Source organism: Silurus aristotelis (assembly GCF_946808225.1).
Source record: "Silurus aristotelis genome assembly, chromosome: 6".
Lineage (NCBI taxonomy): Eukaryota > Metazoa > Chordata > Actinopteri > Siluriformes > Siluridae > Silurus > Silurus aristotelis.
Window position 1 is genome coordinate 34,002,377 of NC_139579.1, and position 17,490 is coordinate 34,019,866.

A 17,490-nucleotide genomic window follows, 5' to 3' on the forward strand; every position below is an offset into this window, starting at 1 on the left:
ACAGCTGAATATGTTCTTCTCATGATGCTGCAGCAAAGCCAGCAATATTGTGAAGGAGACCCCACCTATCCCACAGCCTCCTTCTCCTGGAGCATTTCAGATACTAGAGATACCTGAGCATCCGAACTTCTCTCCCAGTGTGCTCAACAGCTTCTTACCCCAGGCTGTGACAGCCCCACTCTCCTCTTCCACCCTCTTCCACCCTCTTCCACCCCTGTTCCACCCCGTTCCACCCTCTTCCACCCTCTTTCACCCTGTTCCACCCTCTTCCTCATAAACAAGAAACATTATACAATACACTTACACAACAAACATGTGTACATGTATTTCCAGTTTCAACACAAGTATTTATATGAGGTGTGATTACGTCTTTTCAGGTCGTTTATTTATAAACAGGGTCATTCTGTTTATTTAAACTCTATATATTTAAGACATGGTTTCTGTGGGGGTTTAAAAAAATCTTATATATTTAATAAAAATAATATACAAATAAATATATATTATATAAATTCAAAAGTTTTAAACTCTGTTTTTTTTAATATAAAGACAGAAATAACAACATAAATGTCAGACTTATTAGACTCTAGAAAACTCTAGAAATGTAGAGAAATCCCCTGAGGGCATAAGTATGTACACCCTTTCATAACGAGGCTCTTACTGTCCTCAGAGTCACCAGTCACCTTTAAAACGAGGCCTGTAGGTAAATCACACACACCTGCCATCAATTACAGTGGTGTGTGTGAGAATGTGCAGGAGTGTCTGCAGGTGTTTACAAGATTCTGTTTTTATGTGTGTATGTATGTGTGTATAGGTGTGTTTATGTATTGTATATGTGTGTGTGCGCATGTGTTTAAATGTGTGTGTTTGTGGGTGTGTTTATCTGTATGTAGGTGCGTTTATGTGTGTGTATGTGTTTTTGTGTGTGTTTGTGTCCAGGTGCATATGTGTTTGCATGTGTGTGTGTGTGTGTGTGTGTGTGTTTGTGTGTGTGTGTGTGAATAAAGACACACAACAGTCGGTCAGCTCTAAACAGGATTATATCCCAAACTTTATTTCCTGTGTAGAGGTTGTACCAGGGGCAAATCACAGTTAGTGGACTTCCTTCTTATTAATCTGAGTGCAAACATAAAGATCAGCAACAAACATCAGCATTTATCATTTCTTCATCATCATCAAAGTAAAAGAAATAGTCAGAGCTTCAATTAGAACCAGAGAGAGAGAGATAGAGAGTTGGAGAGAAGAATGAGAGAAATGAGCGACACCTGGTGTACCAGCGTTTGTGTGTTTAAATACAGAACAGTTTATAACGAGTTTATTCTTCAGTAACAACTCAAAAACACACAACTCAGTACTTTCATTATCATCCAATCACAATCCAGAGTTTCAGCCAATCAGTAAAACGCTCATAACGCCCCACGTGGGTCAGTTATTCAGCATTAATACTCAGCATCACTTCCATAATCGTAATTATTTACCAACACACTTCTGAGCGCGAGTCAGACATGAAATAAACTTGTGTTGTTTAAATATCGTCCTTTTCTACATTTTCCCCTCGTTCCAAAAACATGCTGCATGTTGTACATGACACACGACTCATCACTCGCTAATCCTTAACTCGACCTGTATGCTAGCTGCTAGCACGCGATTATCATCCCTCGCGATGCACTACCTGTCAACATCACTGTTGCTAGGCAACTCACAAAATAAATATGTAAGTGCTTTGTATTATTACATCAGAATCTGTTTGATTATTCAAATAATGTGGAAATTTGTAATAAAAAAATTCAGTTAGAAATGACCAGCGACATGAACAGGAGCATTTATATTAAACAAAAGTCATGCTGCAGAATAAAGCTGACAAAATACAGACAAATCAATTTATATTAAAGGGCTGATGTTCGAGTAAAAGGCAACATGGAGATATAAACAATGCAAATGCGAGCTAGCTAATAACCGAGGCTGACTAGCCAGCTAACAATGACAGAGGAGATGTAACTAAAGCAATTTCTGCCTCGTCAGCGGGAGAGATTGATGCAGTTCGCCTTTTTTATTAGCTAGCATGCTAAGTTTTGGTTTGTCAGCAAGCAAAATTGTCACAATTTGCCTTTTTTAGTAGCTAGCATGCTGTTTTGAGTTGTTAGCTAGCAAGATTTGGGCTTGTTAAATAGCTGTGGTGATAAGTCTAGGATTGTTAGCTAGCTAGCTTGCGTTGAAGTAAATGGCTAGTCACAAAGATGACGTGATTTATTGCTAAAGCAGGCCGTTGTAGCATATCGTCTTGAAAACATACAATACAAAAATGATATTAGTGTTTGATAAGCGGTCGATTAAAGCCAGTTTATTATCGCCAACTTTTTTGTTTGCTGTCGTTAAATGTGACCAAATTGTGGGTCATGTGACAACAGCGGTGATGATAACGCAAGGCGTCGATGAGAGAGAGACATGAAGAGAGAGAGAGAGAGAGAGAGAGAGAGAGAGAGAGAGAGAGAGAATCACACATGGAAACAAGATTACCAAAGATATTATTAAACCCCTGAAAAAACGAGTCCATCTGAGCAGTGGAGAGTGGGAGGGGGGGAAATGATGACAACACACACACACACACACACACACACACACACACACACACACACACTGCTCAGTGAAGGAAATAAGACATACATCTAAAAGGCAATATTTGTCATTCTTCTTGAGTTGACTAAAGGGTTTAAAATAAATATGATAGCGGCGAGGCAGCAGCTGAGTCACTGACTCGCCTCCATTACACTGTACACTATAAACACACACACACACACACACACACACAAACTCGTAATGACAGAGTAACATTTAATCTACGATAATCTAATCCTCAAACAATAATTATAAAACCACAGGAACAAGCAAGAAGAGATGCTGTTCTGCTTCCTCTTCTTCTATTATTATATTTATATTATTATGATTATTATTATGATTAATATTATTTATATAAGCATAAATATCCATGCATTCCCCGGTCATCCTCCTCACGTCCTGTCCGGAACGACAGATACTGCCTTTTTCTCTTGTTTCTGTTCATCGTTTGTGTGCAAGATAAAAAACTTAAATAAAATGGAATTATCTACATGAACATGTTCCAGAAAAATCCCTCATTTTTCATCCACGACATTAATGAGTGTGTTACTGAGAACTATATACAGACAGGGTTAGCATTCATGCACAGTGTCAACAACTAGCACGTTAACATTCCAAATATGAAACGTTCAGGTTCAGGGGTGGGAGGAGTCTAGAGAAGGGGGTGGAGCACTTCAGGGGAAAAGGGGAGAGGTGTGGGCGTTGAAATGCAAAGACCGCCCACAATCAGTGTGGAGAACATTTAGAGACCCAGAAATGTCACAACATCAGACTCCGGTCCTGAAAAACTCCAGCAGGGTGTAAAAGTGTCAGTGGACTTGCATCAACTTTTAGCTATTTATAATGTTTTAACTTATTATTATTATTAGTAGTAGTGGTAGCATTTTTTTTTTTTACTTTTTTTTTTAGAATTTGACAGTTTTTTAAATTACATCTATTACACTCAAATCTCGCTAATGATTAGGATAAAACGCTGGTTTTCCAACGCAGCATTAAAATAATTTTTATTATTAATAATGTGAAAATTCTATTTTAATCGATTAGAAAACTGGAAAAAGGATTTATTTTAATCAGCAAAAATGTGTAATTGGGATAATAAAAGTAATGAAATAAAATCACATGAATGAACATAAAGATAATAGCACTAATAATTACATCCAATAAAAAAAAATCTATTTTTAACTAATTAGTTTTTTTAGAAAATCAACTGAAAAATAATCGTAAAAAAAAAAATATATAATTCAACCTGACAACAAAAACTTTCTCAATTTTCAGATGATTTCTTTTTTTTTTTTTTTTGAGAAAGTGTCATCAATTTAGCAGTTAAAACCAATCACAATGTTTTGGAGTCAATATTGTGGTTAAAAAAAAAGAAAAAAGATGCTCCTTAGCTAATGTGCGGTGCGAATGAAATGAAATCGGAGATAAATAAATGACAACACATGAAAGTACAGTATGTAGCTTTGCTAGAGCTAGCCTAGCAAAATGTGCTAACATCATGCAACGCTCAAAAAATTATAAAAGGTAAAGTTAAAGCGGAGCTTAAAGTTAACTTTAAGAGTATTTAGTGTTAGATTTTGATTGAAGATGCTAACTAGCGCATTCGAACCATTTTATTTTAAAGTTATTTAGCATCATCAGATAGCAGCTAACACCGGATTTACTAGTTTTTGCTAGTGCACTCGTGTTCATAAACCTGACACGGCTGTGTTTCAGGAGCGGGTGTTAGTAACACGCTGCAAACAGACGCATCTGACTGACCAAAACCACACACACACACACACACACACACACACACACACACACACACACACACACAGGTGCTGACACATTTTTAGAGACATGCCGCGATTAGCAGGAGGCCACGTCCACAGGAAGTCCGTTGCGGCAGAGTATGGCTGTAATTCACACACATCCACCCCGTCCTCTTCTTCATCTTCATCTTGATTACATTCTTACTTTTTATTTCTTTCTTTTTATTGTTTTTCAAGAAATATCAAGGGTCCAAAGCTTTTTTAAATGTTGTATGTTTTGTGTGTTTATGTTTTATCTTTGTGTATATGTGTGTTTTCTTTGTATTGCAAAACTGTCCATGTCGTTCTTCTCCATAAAGATATATCAGGGAACAGTTTATATTCCTGTATAAAAAAAATTTAATAAAATTTTAACTGGAAATGAAAGAAGAGCTTTAGCGCACGCACACACACACACACACACACACACACACACACACACACACACACACACACACACACACACCCCTGCGCTCACTCTCTAGTAATTAGCACTTAATTTTAGACTTTTGTATATAATTTGTATAAATTCTTGTATGAAAGTTTCCAAGGCCTATTATTATTTTGAACTTTTTCATATGCGTTAATTTGTTACTTTTGGTAAAAAAATCCAGCTTTGCATCAAAAAGAAAACCGTCTGTTTCGCTTAGAAGTGTAGAAACTTTTTGCTTTACATTTTTTCCCCTTTGGCTAATTTATTTTCCCTTTAATCAAATCTACACTAGCATTAGCATTCATCCCAAAATCTAAATGCACTGAGCCTTAACCGCTAGCGTGACTCGACTCGACTCGACTACACTCTATTCTACTCTACTCGAGGGTTAATGTGAAAATCTGGACTCTAAAAGGACAAAAGAAAATCTGTGTTTATTTTTAATCAGAAAGCGTTACCTCCTTTGAATAAAGTTGCTAGCTACGTTCAGTGTCGTATCCAATGCTAATCTACAAATTTAAATCGAGCGTCTTTGTCTAAAACCATGCTAATCTTCTAAAGTAGTTAACCTTAATTATCTATAATCTCAGCAGGACTGGAGGGAGTGCACGCCCTCGTAAACTCCACTGTGTGTGTTTGTGTGTGAGATAGAGTTTAGCTAGCGATGATGTGTACGTCTTTAGCATAGTTACGCTTGTTTTTGAAATGTGTGAGACTGTAACTGTGTGTACTGCATGGGAACTGTGTGTGTGTGTGTGTGTGTGTGTGTGTGTGTGTGTGTGTGTGTCTGTTATCAGTGTAAACTCAGGCAGAAAAGACACGCTAATAAAACGCTAATCTAACAAGGTATTTCAGTCTGTGAAATTCGTTCTGTTTAAAGTCAGTAAAATCAAATTAAATGTTTAAATAACGTTTACAAAACAACTCTGAAAATCTCCTAGATGAAGATAATGATACATGGGGACTGGACATGGCTGAGTCGTCTGGAATCCGGGCAGAAACACACCGAACACAGAACAGAAGCTAGCTGATATTGAAACAGGAAAGAATCCTATTTAAGGACTCGTGCACACAGTTACACTTACGACTGTCACGAGAGTTTTACAAACACTGACGGATAAAAATAAAACTCAAAACTACGGAAATTTAGCAGTTTGACTTCAGCAGCAACTGAACGGAAGGAAAGACTCAGGGTGTGACAGCGAACGACTCAATTTAATGACTAAAAAATATGAATTACTCACGAATGAAAAGTGTCTCATGACCCATCTATTTTAGAAAGATGAAATCATTCATGAACAAATTTGACGCAGGGCTTGTTGAAAAAACTCAACGGTTTCACGACTCTGAGTTTCTACTATGCGAATAGCGTCTGTTTTCTGATGAGTTTTACTTCCAGCAATCTTTTGACTAATTGGTTTCTTACAGCAGTTAGTGAATAATTGTACGCTATAATTTTTGAGTATCTCAGAAACTTTTTTAAAATGTTGTTGTATTTTACATTCACACAAAGTTACAATCAGACTGCTGTGATCAGCTCACGACCGACTTACTCTGTGTTATCGCAGTGTTCAGGTAAATAAAGTTTTGCTAGCTTTGTTGTTAGCAATAACACCACATGCGCTAACCATGCTAACTTTAAACGTTAAATCCTGTTCCAGTAGGCGAGACATTTTTGTAAAATGCGAATTTTAAACAGCTAAAAGATGCTTTCTAAATCCCAACCTGTATGAAGAAAAATCTACATAATATATCACGGCTAATATCGTTCTTTATCAACAGTTTAGAGGGATTTTGCTGCAGAAAATGGCTTTGAAAGGACCATAAAGCCCACAAAAGGACCGGAATAGTGCACGTGTACGCTTTATAATAAAAATACAGCCTTCGGAAATTAACACAGAATTCCATTCTCTTAAATCCAGCATTTCCTGGAACCTGGGCTATTGTACAAAGTAAAGTCTTTTAGTACTAGCATATCCTCAAGGTTGCCAAGTGTTTCATATTATTTTTATACATTATTCTCCACTAAAATCACACCCTCGGACTTTCTGACCCCCACCCGAGCCACTGGGGATCCTAGACTGGCCTTCAAGCATCCAATCAGATTCAGTCTTTCAGCCTGAGGCATTGAAAGAGCAGCGCGAAGTAGCAGAAAGAAACTAAATACTCAAAATCAAGATTTCACAGCAAATTAAAGCTCTTTTCTGTTCAGTCATTTCTCTGTTTTTGTTGATCATTTTAAAAATAAAAAATAAAAGAACTAAAGCCTATTAGCAGAGGTTATCAAAGTTCCTCATTCCTTTATCTACATGTCAGCTGTCTATTCTCAACTAAAACGGGAAAATAAGGAAATAAACAACGTCCTGTCTCATGTTACTTTCTTCTTATTACTATCTGTCTTTACTCATAACCTGTGTGTGTGTGTGTGTGTGTGTGTGTGTGTGTGTGTGTGTGTGTGTGTGTGTGAGAGAAAGAGAGTGGAAATATCTTCATGGACATTGGGGTGTTTGTGTGTGTGTGTGTGTGTGTGTGTGTGTGTGTGTGTGTGTGTGTGTGTGTGTGTGTGTGTGTGAGGGAGATCCTCTGGGTATGTGTAAGTGTGTTTAGAAGCCCTTGATGTGGCAGTAAGCCTCGAGTGAGGAGAACAGGATGTAGATCAGCCACAGGCTGATAAAGAGCATGGTTGTGAGCACTTTGGCAGTCCTCGGGCCTCCCAGCTCGCCGCCAATGTCGGGTCGGCGGCGATACATTAGTGTAGCCACACAAATGAAGGCGAAGATGGTGAAGAGTGTGACCGAGAAGGCCAGGTTTCCCGGCTCCACACGGAATTCACGCCCCTGAGATTGGTGGAAAATGGCGGCAATGGACCACGCCACACCGATGCCCAGGAACACGTTCACCGCGTTGCTGCCTGTCACATTCCCGATTGATGCGTCAGCATACTGGTCCTGGATCGCAGCCACTTTACTCGCGAAGGTGTCTGGAGGAAGAATTAAAAGTGTATAGGATGCAGGAATTGTGAATGCTGCCCTCTAGTGGCCAAACACTACAGTGACAACCACAGATTTAGATCATCCTTTATAATAAACTGTCGCAGTGTCAGCAAATGGACAAAAGAATATAGCAAACATTTTCAATAAAGTAACTTTTTAAAAATAAGTTGTACTACTGCTTGATTATAAAGATGGAATATTACATAGTGTGTTGCACCTTAGATTAAGTAAACAAAGTTTTATGAAACAAGGTCAATCAAATTTATTATATTGAGTTATAATAATATAATCAGGTAAATAAAGCATTTTAAATTTAAAATAAAATGCATTATGAATCACACTGAGCTAAATAAATTTTTTGTTACAGTTAGGTACATAAAGTGTAATGAAGTTACACTGAGGTAAATAAACTATATTATATATACAGTGAGTTAAATAAACTGTATTAAAGTTGCAGTGAGGTAAATTGAGTGTATTACAGTTACAGTTTACTGTAAGGTAAATAGAAAATATTATAGTTGGTTTATATGGTATTATATTATTAAATAAAGAGTATTATAGTTAAAATTAACAGTGAGGTAAATAAAAATATAGTTACAGTAAGGTAAATAAAGTGTATTATAGTTACAGTGAGGTAGATAAAGTGTATTATAGTTATTTAGGTAAATAAAGTGTATTATAGTTACAGTGAGGTAAAAACGTGTTTTAAAATTACAGTGAGGTAAATAAAGTGTATTAAAAGTACATTGAGGTAAATAAAAAATATAGTTACAGTAAGGTAAATAAAGTGTATTATAGTTACAGTAAGTTAAATAAAATTTATTATAGTTACGGTGAGGTAAATAAAGTGTATTATAGTTATAGTAAATTAAATAAAGTGTATTATAGTTACAGTGAGGTAAAAAAAAGTGTATTATAGTTAGTGGTAAACTAAAAAAAAGTGTCTTACAGTTAAAGTGAGGTAAGTAAAGTGTATTAAAGTTACACTGAGGTAAATTAAGTGTATAATGGTTACAGTAAAGTAAATACAGTTTATAATAGTTACAGTGAGGTAAATAACGTGTATTGTAGTTTCAGTGAGGTAAATAAAGTGTATTATAGTTACAGTGAGGCAAATAAAGTGTAATATAGTTACAGTGAGGTAAATAAAGTGTATTATAGTTACAGTGAGGCAAATAAAGTGTATTATAGTTACAGTGAGGTAGATAAAATATATTATAGTTACACTAAGTTAAATAAAGTGTATTACAATAACAGTGAGTTACATAGTGTATTATAGTCACAGTGAGGTAAATAAAGTGTATTATAGTTACTGAGGTAAATAAAGTGTATTATAGTTACTGAGAGGTAGATAAAATATATTATAGTTACACTAAGTTAAATAAAGTGTATTACAGTAACAGTGAGTTACATAGTGTATTATAGTCAGAGTAAGTTGAATAAAGTATATTGTAGTCACAGTAAGTTAAATAAAGTGTATTATAGTTACAGTGAAGTAAAAACAAAGTATATTATAGTTAGTGGTAAACTAAATAAAGTGTATTATAGTTACAGTGAGGTAAATAGAATGTATTATAGTTACATTGAGGTAAATAATGTGTATTATAGTTATAGTGAGGTAAATAGTGTATTATAGTTATAGTGAGGTAAAAAAAAGTGTATTATAGTTATAGTGAGGTACATAGTGTATTATAGTTATAGTGAGGTACATAGTGTATTATAGTTACAGTGAGGTAAATAAAGTGTATTATAGTTACAGTGAGGTAAATAGAGTGTATTATAGTTACAGTGAGGTAAATAGAGTGTATTATAGTTATAGTGAGGTAAATAGTGTATTATAGTTACAGTGAGGTAAATAGAGTGTATTATAGTTATAGTGAGGTAAATAGTATATTATAGTTACAGTGAGGTAAATAGAGTGTATTATAGTTACAGTGAGGTAAATAGTGTATTATAGTTATAGTAAGGTAAATAGAGTGTATTATAGTTATAGTGAGGTAAAAAAAAAAGTGTATTATAGTTACAGTGAGGTAATAAAGTGTATTATAGTTACAGTGAGGTAAATAAAGTGTATTATAGTTACAGTGAGGTAAATAGAGTGTATTATAGTTACAGTGAGGTAAATAGAGTGTATTATAGTTATAGTGAGGTAAATAGTGTATTATAGTTACAGTGAGGTAAATAGAGTGTATTATAGTTATAGTGAGGTAAATAGTATATTATAGTTACAGTGAGGTAAATAGAGTGTATTATAGTTACAGTGAGGTAAATAGTGTATTATAGTTATAGTAAGGTAAATAGAGTGTATTATAGTTATAGTGAGGTAAAAAAAAAAGTGTATTATAGTTACAGTGAGGCAAATAGAGTGTATTATAGTTATAGTGGGGTACATAGTGTATTATAGTTACAGTGAGGTAAATAGAGTGTATTATAGTTACAGTGAGGTAAATAGAGTGTATTATAGTTACAGTGAGGTAAATAGAGTGTATTATAGTTATAGTGAGGTAAATAGTGTATTATAGTTATAGTAAGGTAAATAAAGTGTATTATAGTTACAGTGAGGTAAATAGAGTGTATTATAGTAATAGTGAGGTAAATAGTGTATTATAGTTACAGTGAGGTAAATAGAGTGTATTATAGTTACAGTGAGGTAAATCGTGTATTATAGTTACAGTGAGGTAAATACAGTGTATTATAGTTACAGTGAGGTAAATCGTGTATTATAGTTACAGTGAGGTAAATAAAGTGTATTATAGTTACAGTGAGGTAAATCGTGTATTATAGTTACAGTGAGGTAAATACAGTGTATTATAGTTACAGTGAGGTAAATCGTGTATTATAGTTACAGTGAGGTAAATAGAGTGTATTATAATTACAGTGAGGTAAATCGTGTATTATAGTTACAGTGAGGTAAATACAGTGTATTATAGTTACAGTGAGGTAAATCGTGTATTATAGTTACAGTGAGGTAAATACAGTGTATTATAGTTACAGTAAGGTAAATAGTGTATTATAGTTACAGTGAGGTAAATAGAGTGTATTATAGTTACAGTGAGGTAAATAGTGTATTATAGTTACAGTGAGGTAAATAGAGTGTATTATCGTTACAGTGAGGTAAATAGAGTGTATTATAGTTACAGTGAGGTAAATACAGTGTATTATAGTTACAGTGAGGTAAATAGAGTGTATTATAGTTACAGTGAGGTAAATACAGTGTATTATATTTACAGTGGGGTAAATACAGTGTATTATATTTACAGTGAGGTAAATCGTGTATTATAGTTATAGTGAGGTAAATAGAGTGTATTATAGTTACAGTGAGGTAAATAGAGTGTATTATAGTTATAGTGAGGTAAATAGTGTATTATAGTTACAGTGAGGTAAATAAAGTGTATTATAGTTATAGTGAGGTAAATAGAGTGTATTATAGTTACACTGAGGTAAATACAGTATATTATAGTTATAGTGAGGTAAATAGAGTGTATTATAGTTATAGTGAGGTAAATAGTGTATTATAGTTACAATGAGGTAAATAAAGTGTATTATATTTACAGTGAGGTAAATAGAGTGTATTATAGTTACAATGAGGTAAATACAGTGTATTATATTTACAGTGAGGTAAATAGAGTGTATTATAGTTATAGTGAGGTAAATAGTGTATTATAGTTACAATGAGGTAAATAAAGTGTATTATATTTACAGTGAGGTAAATAGAGTGTATTATAGTTACAATGAGGTAAATACAGTGTATTATATTTACAGTGAGGTAAATAGAGTGTATTATAGTTATAGTGAGGTAAATAGTGTATTATAGTTACAATGAGGTAAATACAGTGTATTATATTTACAGTGAGGTAAATAAAGTGTATTATATTTACAGTGAGGTAAATAGAGTGTATTATAGTTACAGTGAGGTAAATAGAGTGTATTATAGTTACAGTGAGGTAAATAGAGTGTATTATAGTTACAGTGAGGTAAATAAAGTGCATTATGTACGCTACTATGATTATATTATTTCCAGAGAGGACAGAAGTACCAGGCAGGCAATAAAATCTGCCATCTCTGATTCACAACACCAGCATTTCCAATCTGTTGCTTCCTTTATTTCTCATTTCTCATCACTGTCTCCATGGCATTACCATGGTGATCCTGGGCCGAGTCTCGACCAGACGGTCCGCTATCTCTGCTAACGGTAATGTGGGCGTTGTGGCAACGAACGCCGCGTCCCACAATCCCCTGCGGGAGATCCGTCAGCATTCACAGATCTCAGACTTCCAACCACTTCAAAACAATTACAGATCTGAAATTGCCAAATCTCACAATTATACACCTACACTGCATTTTAACTATTTGTACTGTGAGTAAGGGTTAAAAATGAATGCTTGAATTGAATAGTTTTACTATTACAGAGCATGCGTTGTGAAAAAGTTATATAGAGGATGTTTTCGGATTTTGAAATAAACCAATTTAAAAATAAAATATCTACAAACGTAAATAAAAAGCCAGATGATGTTGGGAGTCCTCGGTTTGAGTCTTTTATTTTGTACTGCAGCTTCAATGGTAATGGAGCTAAAATAAGTGGAAGCTAAGCCTCCATTTTAGCATGGGAAGTGTATTTCATGATGCACACATTTCAAGGACCCTATTCAGAATTTAGCTGAGCATGTACAGACAATTTAATTCCAAGTATTGTACACAATTCTATCCAGGTTTTTCCATGTTGATAGGATTACACGTTTTTGGAAAAAACGACACTTTTACTCCAGGAAATCCTAGCAACCTTGTGGGGTGTGAACTATATACAGGGAGGTGATTTTACTAATCTGTATAATGAAAAGATGGGATATAGGAAGAGGTGGTGTCAGGATGAAAACCGCATAGAGGAAACGAGAAAAGGAAAAAACTGGGAAATAAAAAGGGGGTGTGACTAAACCTTTGGGCTGTTTCCTGCTCTCTCAGCACTACGTGCCGGGACTAATAAACACACAGACTGCAGCAGCCATATATTACAGCCCTTTTCTTACTCTGTGTGTGTGTGTGTGTGTGTGTGTGTGTGTGTGTGTGTGTGTGTGTGTGTGTGTGTGTGTGTAAATGCATGTTAGCTCTCTCTGCTGAGTGTCCTGACTGATGAAGCTAATCAGTTGGTCACACTTGGTGAATTAAACAATCCTTCACACACACCCACACATCTACACAGACATCGACACACACACACACACACACACACACACATTATCATAATGGACTATTGGATTCCTCACTGAAGCACACATTCCTCTCTCATGTTCTATCTCAGCTCAGACAGAACTACTGACTTCAGCGCTATTCAGATGTTATGTAAGAGTTAAGCATGTGGAGGGGCCGTGTCTCAGTTATGCTTGATTCTGATTTTGATATTAAATTCATGTTTCTTGTGTAATTTCAGGTCATTAAAGAGCAATGCATAGTTCAGCGTTTAATTTTAAATAAAGTGTATTATATTTACAATTATTTAAATAAAATGTATTATAGTTACAGTGAGGTAAATAAAATGTATTATAGTTACAGTGAGGTAATAAAGTGTATTATAGTTACAGTGAGGTAAATAAAATGTATTATAGTTACAGTGAGGTAAATAAAGTGTATTATAGTTACAGTGAGGTAATAAAGTGTATTATAGTTACAGTGAGGTAAATAAAATGTATTATAGTTACAGTGAGGTAAATAAAGTGTATTATAGTTACAGTGAGGTAAATAAAGTGTATTATAGTTACAGTGAGGTAATAAAGTGTATTATAGTTACAGTGAGGTAAATAAAATGTATTATAGTTACAGTGAGGTAAATAAAATGTATTATAGTTACAGTGAGGTAAATAAAATGTATTATAGTTATAGTGAGGTAAATAAAGTGTATTATAGTTACAGTGAGGTAATAAAATGTATTATAGTTATAGTGAGGTAAATAAAGTGTATTATAGTTACAGTGAGGTAAATAAAGTGTATTATAGTTACAGTGAGGTAAATAAAGTGTATTATAGTTACAGTGAGGTAAATAAAGTGTATTATAGTTACAGTGAGGTAATAAAGTGTATTATAGTTACAGTGAGGTAAATAAAATGTATTATAGTTACAGTGAGGTAAATAAAATGTATTATAGTTACAGTGAGGTAATAAAGTGTATTATAGTTACAGTGAGGTAAATAAAATGTATTATAGTTACAGTGAGGTAAATAAAGTGTATTATAGTTACAGTGAGGTAATAAAGTGTATTATAGTTACAGTGAGGTAAATAAAATGTATTATAGTTATAGTGAGGTAAATAAAGTGTATTATAGTTACAGTGAGGTAAATAAAGTGTATTATAGTTACAGTGAGGTAATAAAGTGTATTATAGTTACAGTGAGGTAAATAAAATGTATTATAGTTACAGTGAGGTAAATAAAATGTATTATAGTTACAGTGAGGTAAATAAAATGTATTATAGTTATAGTGAGGTAAATAAAGTGTATTATAGTTACAGTGAGGTAATAAAATGTATTATAGTTACAGTGAGGTAAATAAAGTGTATTATAGTTACAGTGAGGTAAATAAAGTGTATTATAGTTACAGTGAGGTAAATAAAGTGTATTATAGTTACAGTGAGGTAAATAAAGTGTATTATAGTTACAGTGAGGTAATAAAGTGTATTATAGTTACAGTGAGGTAAATAAAATGTATTATAGTTACAGTGAGGTAAATAAAGTGTATTATAGTTACAGTGAGGTAAATAAAATGTATTATAGTTACAGTGAGGTAAATAAAATGTATTATAGTTACAGTGAGGTAATAAAGTGTATTATAGTTACAGTGAGGTAAATAAAATGTATTATAGTTATAGTGAGGTAAATAAAATGTATTATAGTTACAGTGAGGTAAATAAAATGTATTATAGTTACAGTGAGGTAAATAAAGTGTATTATAGTTACAGTGAGGTAAATAAAATGTATTATAGTTACAGTGAGGTAAATAAAGTGTATTATAGTTACAGTGAGGTAAATAAAGTGTATTATAGTTACAGTGAGGTAAATAAAATGTATTATAGTTACAGTGAGGTAAATAAAGTGTATTATAGTTACAGTGAGGTAATAAAGTGTATTATAGTTACAGTGAGGTAAATAAAATGTATTATAGTTATAGTGAGGTAAATAAAGTGTATTATAGTTACAGTGAGGTAAATAAAATGTATTATAGTTACAGTGAGGTAATAAAGTGTATTATAGTTACAGTGAGGTAATAAAGTGTATTATAGTTACAGTGAGGTAAATAAAATGTATTATAGTTACAGTGAGGTAAATAAAGTGTATTATAGTTACAGTGAGGTAATAAAGTGTATTATAGTTACAGTGAGGTAAATAAAATGTATTATAGTTATAGTGAGGTAAATAAAGTGTATTATAGTTACAGTGAGGTAAATAAAATGTATTATAGTTACAGTGAGGTAATAAAGTGTATTATAGTTACAGTGAGGTAATAAAGTGTATTATAGTTACAGTGAGGTAAATAAAATGTATTATAGTTACAGTGAGGTAAATAAAGTGTATTATAGTTACAGTGAGGTAAATAAAGTGTATTATAGTTACAGTGAGGTAAATAAAATGTATTATAGTTACAGTGAGGTAATAAAGTGTATTATAGTTACAGTGAGGTAAATAAAGTGTATTATAGTTACAGTGAGGTAAATAAAATGTATTATAGTTACAGTGAGGTAAATAAAATGTATTATAGTTACAGTGAGGTAAATAAAGTGTATTATAGTTACAGTGAGGTAAATAAAATGTATTATAGTTACAGTGAGGTAATAAAGTGTATTATAGTTACAGTGAGGTAAATAAAGTGTATTATAGTTACAGTGAGGTAAATAAAATGTATTATAGTTACAGTGAGGTAAATAAAGTGTATTATAGTTACAGTGAGGTAATAAAGTGTATTATAGTTACAGTGAGGTAATAAAGTGTATTATAGTTACAGTGAGGTAAATAAAATGTATTATAGTTATAGTGAGGTAAATAAAGTGTATTATAGTTAAAGTGAGGCAAATAAAATGTATTATAGTTACAGTGAGGTAATAAAGTGTATTATAGTTACAGTGAGGTAAATAAAATGTATTATAGTTACAGTGAGGCAAATAAAATGTATTATAGTTACAGTGAGGTAAATAAAGTGTATTATAGTTACAGTGAGGTAAATAAAATGTATTATAGTTACAGTGAGGTAAGTAAAGTGTATTATAGTTACAGTGAGGTAAATAAAGTGTATTATAGTTACAGTGAGGTAATAAAGTGTATTATAGTTACAGTGAGGTAAATAAAGTGTATTATAGTTACAGTGAGGTAATAAAGTGTATTATAGTTACAGTGAGGTAAATAAAATGTATTATAGTTACAGTGAGGTAAATAAAATGTATTATAGTTACAGTGAGGTAAATAAAGTGTATTATAGTTACAGTGAGGTAATAAAGTGTATTATAGTTACAGTGAGGTAATAAAGTGTATTATAGTTACAGTGAGGTAAATAAAATGTATTATAGTTACAGTGAGGTAATAAAGTGTATTATAGTTACAGTGAGGTAAATAAAATGTATTATAGTTACAGTAAGGTAAATAAAATGTATTATAGTTACAGTGAGGTAAATAAAGTGTATTATAGTTACAGTGAGGTAATAAAGTGTATTATAGTTACAGTGAGGTAATAAAGTGTATTATAGTTACAGTGAGGTAAATAAAATGTATTATAGTTACAGTGAGGTAAATAAAGTGTATTATAGTTACAGTGAGGTAAATAAAATGTATTATAGTTACAGTGAGGTAAATAAAGTGTATTATAGTTACAGTGAGGTAATAAAGTGTATTATAGTTACAGTGAGGTAATAAAATGTATTATAGTTACAGTGAGGTAAATAAAGTGTATTATAGTTACAGTGAGGTAAATAAAATGTATTATAGTTACAGTGAGGTAAATAAAATGTATTATAGTTACAGTGAGGTAAATAAAATGTATTATAGTTACAGTGAGGTAATAAAGTGTATTATAGTTACAGTGAGGTAAATAAAGTGTATTATAGTTACAGTGAGGTAAATAAAATGTATTATAGTTACAGTGAGGTAAATAAAATGTATTATAGTTACAGTGAGGTAAATAAAGTGTATTATAGTTACAGTGAGGTAATAAAATGTATTATAGTTACAGTGAGGTAAATAAAGTGTATTATAGTTACAGTGAGGTAAATAAAATGTATTATAGTTACAGTGAGGTAAATAAAATGTATTATAGTTACAGTGAGGTAATAAAGTGTATTATAGTTACAGTGAGGTAAATAAAGTGTATTATAGTTACAGTGAGGTAATAAAGTGTATTATAGTTACAGTGAGGTAAATGAAATGTATTATAGTTACAGTGAGGTAAATAAAATGTATTATAGTTACAGTGAGGTAAATAAAGTGTATTATAGTTACAGTGAGGTAATAAAGTGTATTATAGTTACAGTGAGGTAATAAAGTGTATTATAGTTACAGTGAGGTAAATAAAATGTATTATAGTTACAGTGAGGTAATAAAGTGTATTATAGTTACAGTGAGGTAAATAAAGTGTATTATAGTTACAGTGAGGTAAATAAAGTGTATTATAGTTACAGTGAGGTAAA

General features: G+C 32.6%; 1 protein-coding gene across 2 annotated transcripts in view; it reads right to left on the reverse strand.

The window, feature by feature from the left end:
- Positions 1–1,021: 1,021 nt before the first annotated feature.
- Positions 1,022–17,490, reverse strand: part of slc8a1b (solute carrier family 8 member 1b) — an 81,440-nt gene continuing 64,971 nt past the window's right edge. For both annotated transcript variants that reach the window (XM_083544596.1, XM_083544595.1), the window contains exon 7: positions 1,022–7,819. In XM_083544596.1, coding sequence (XP_083400722.1) covers positions 7,443–7,819 — 377 coding nt within the window. In that variant the 3' untranslated portion in view covers positions 1,022–7,442. The remainder of the gene's footprint in view (positions 7,820–17,490) is intronic.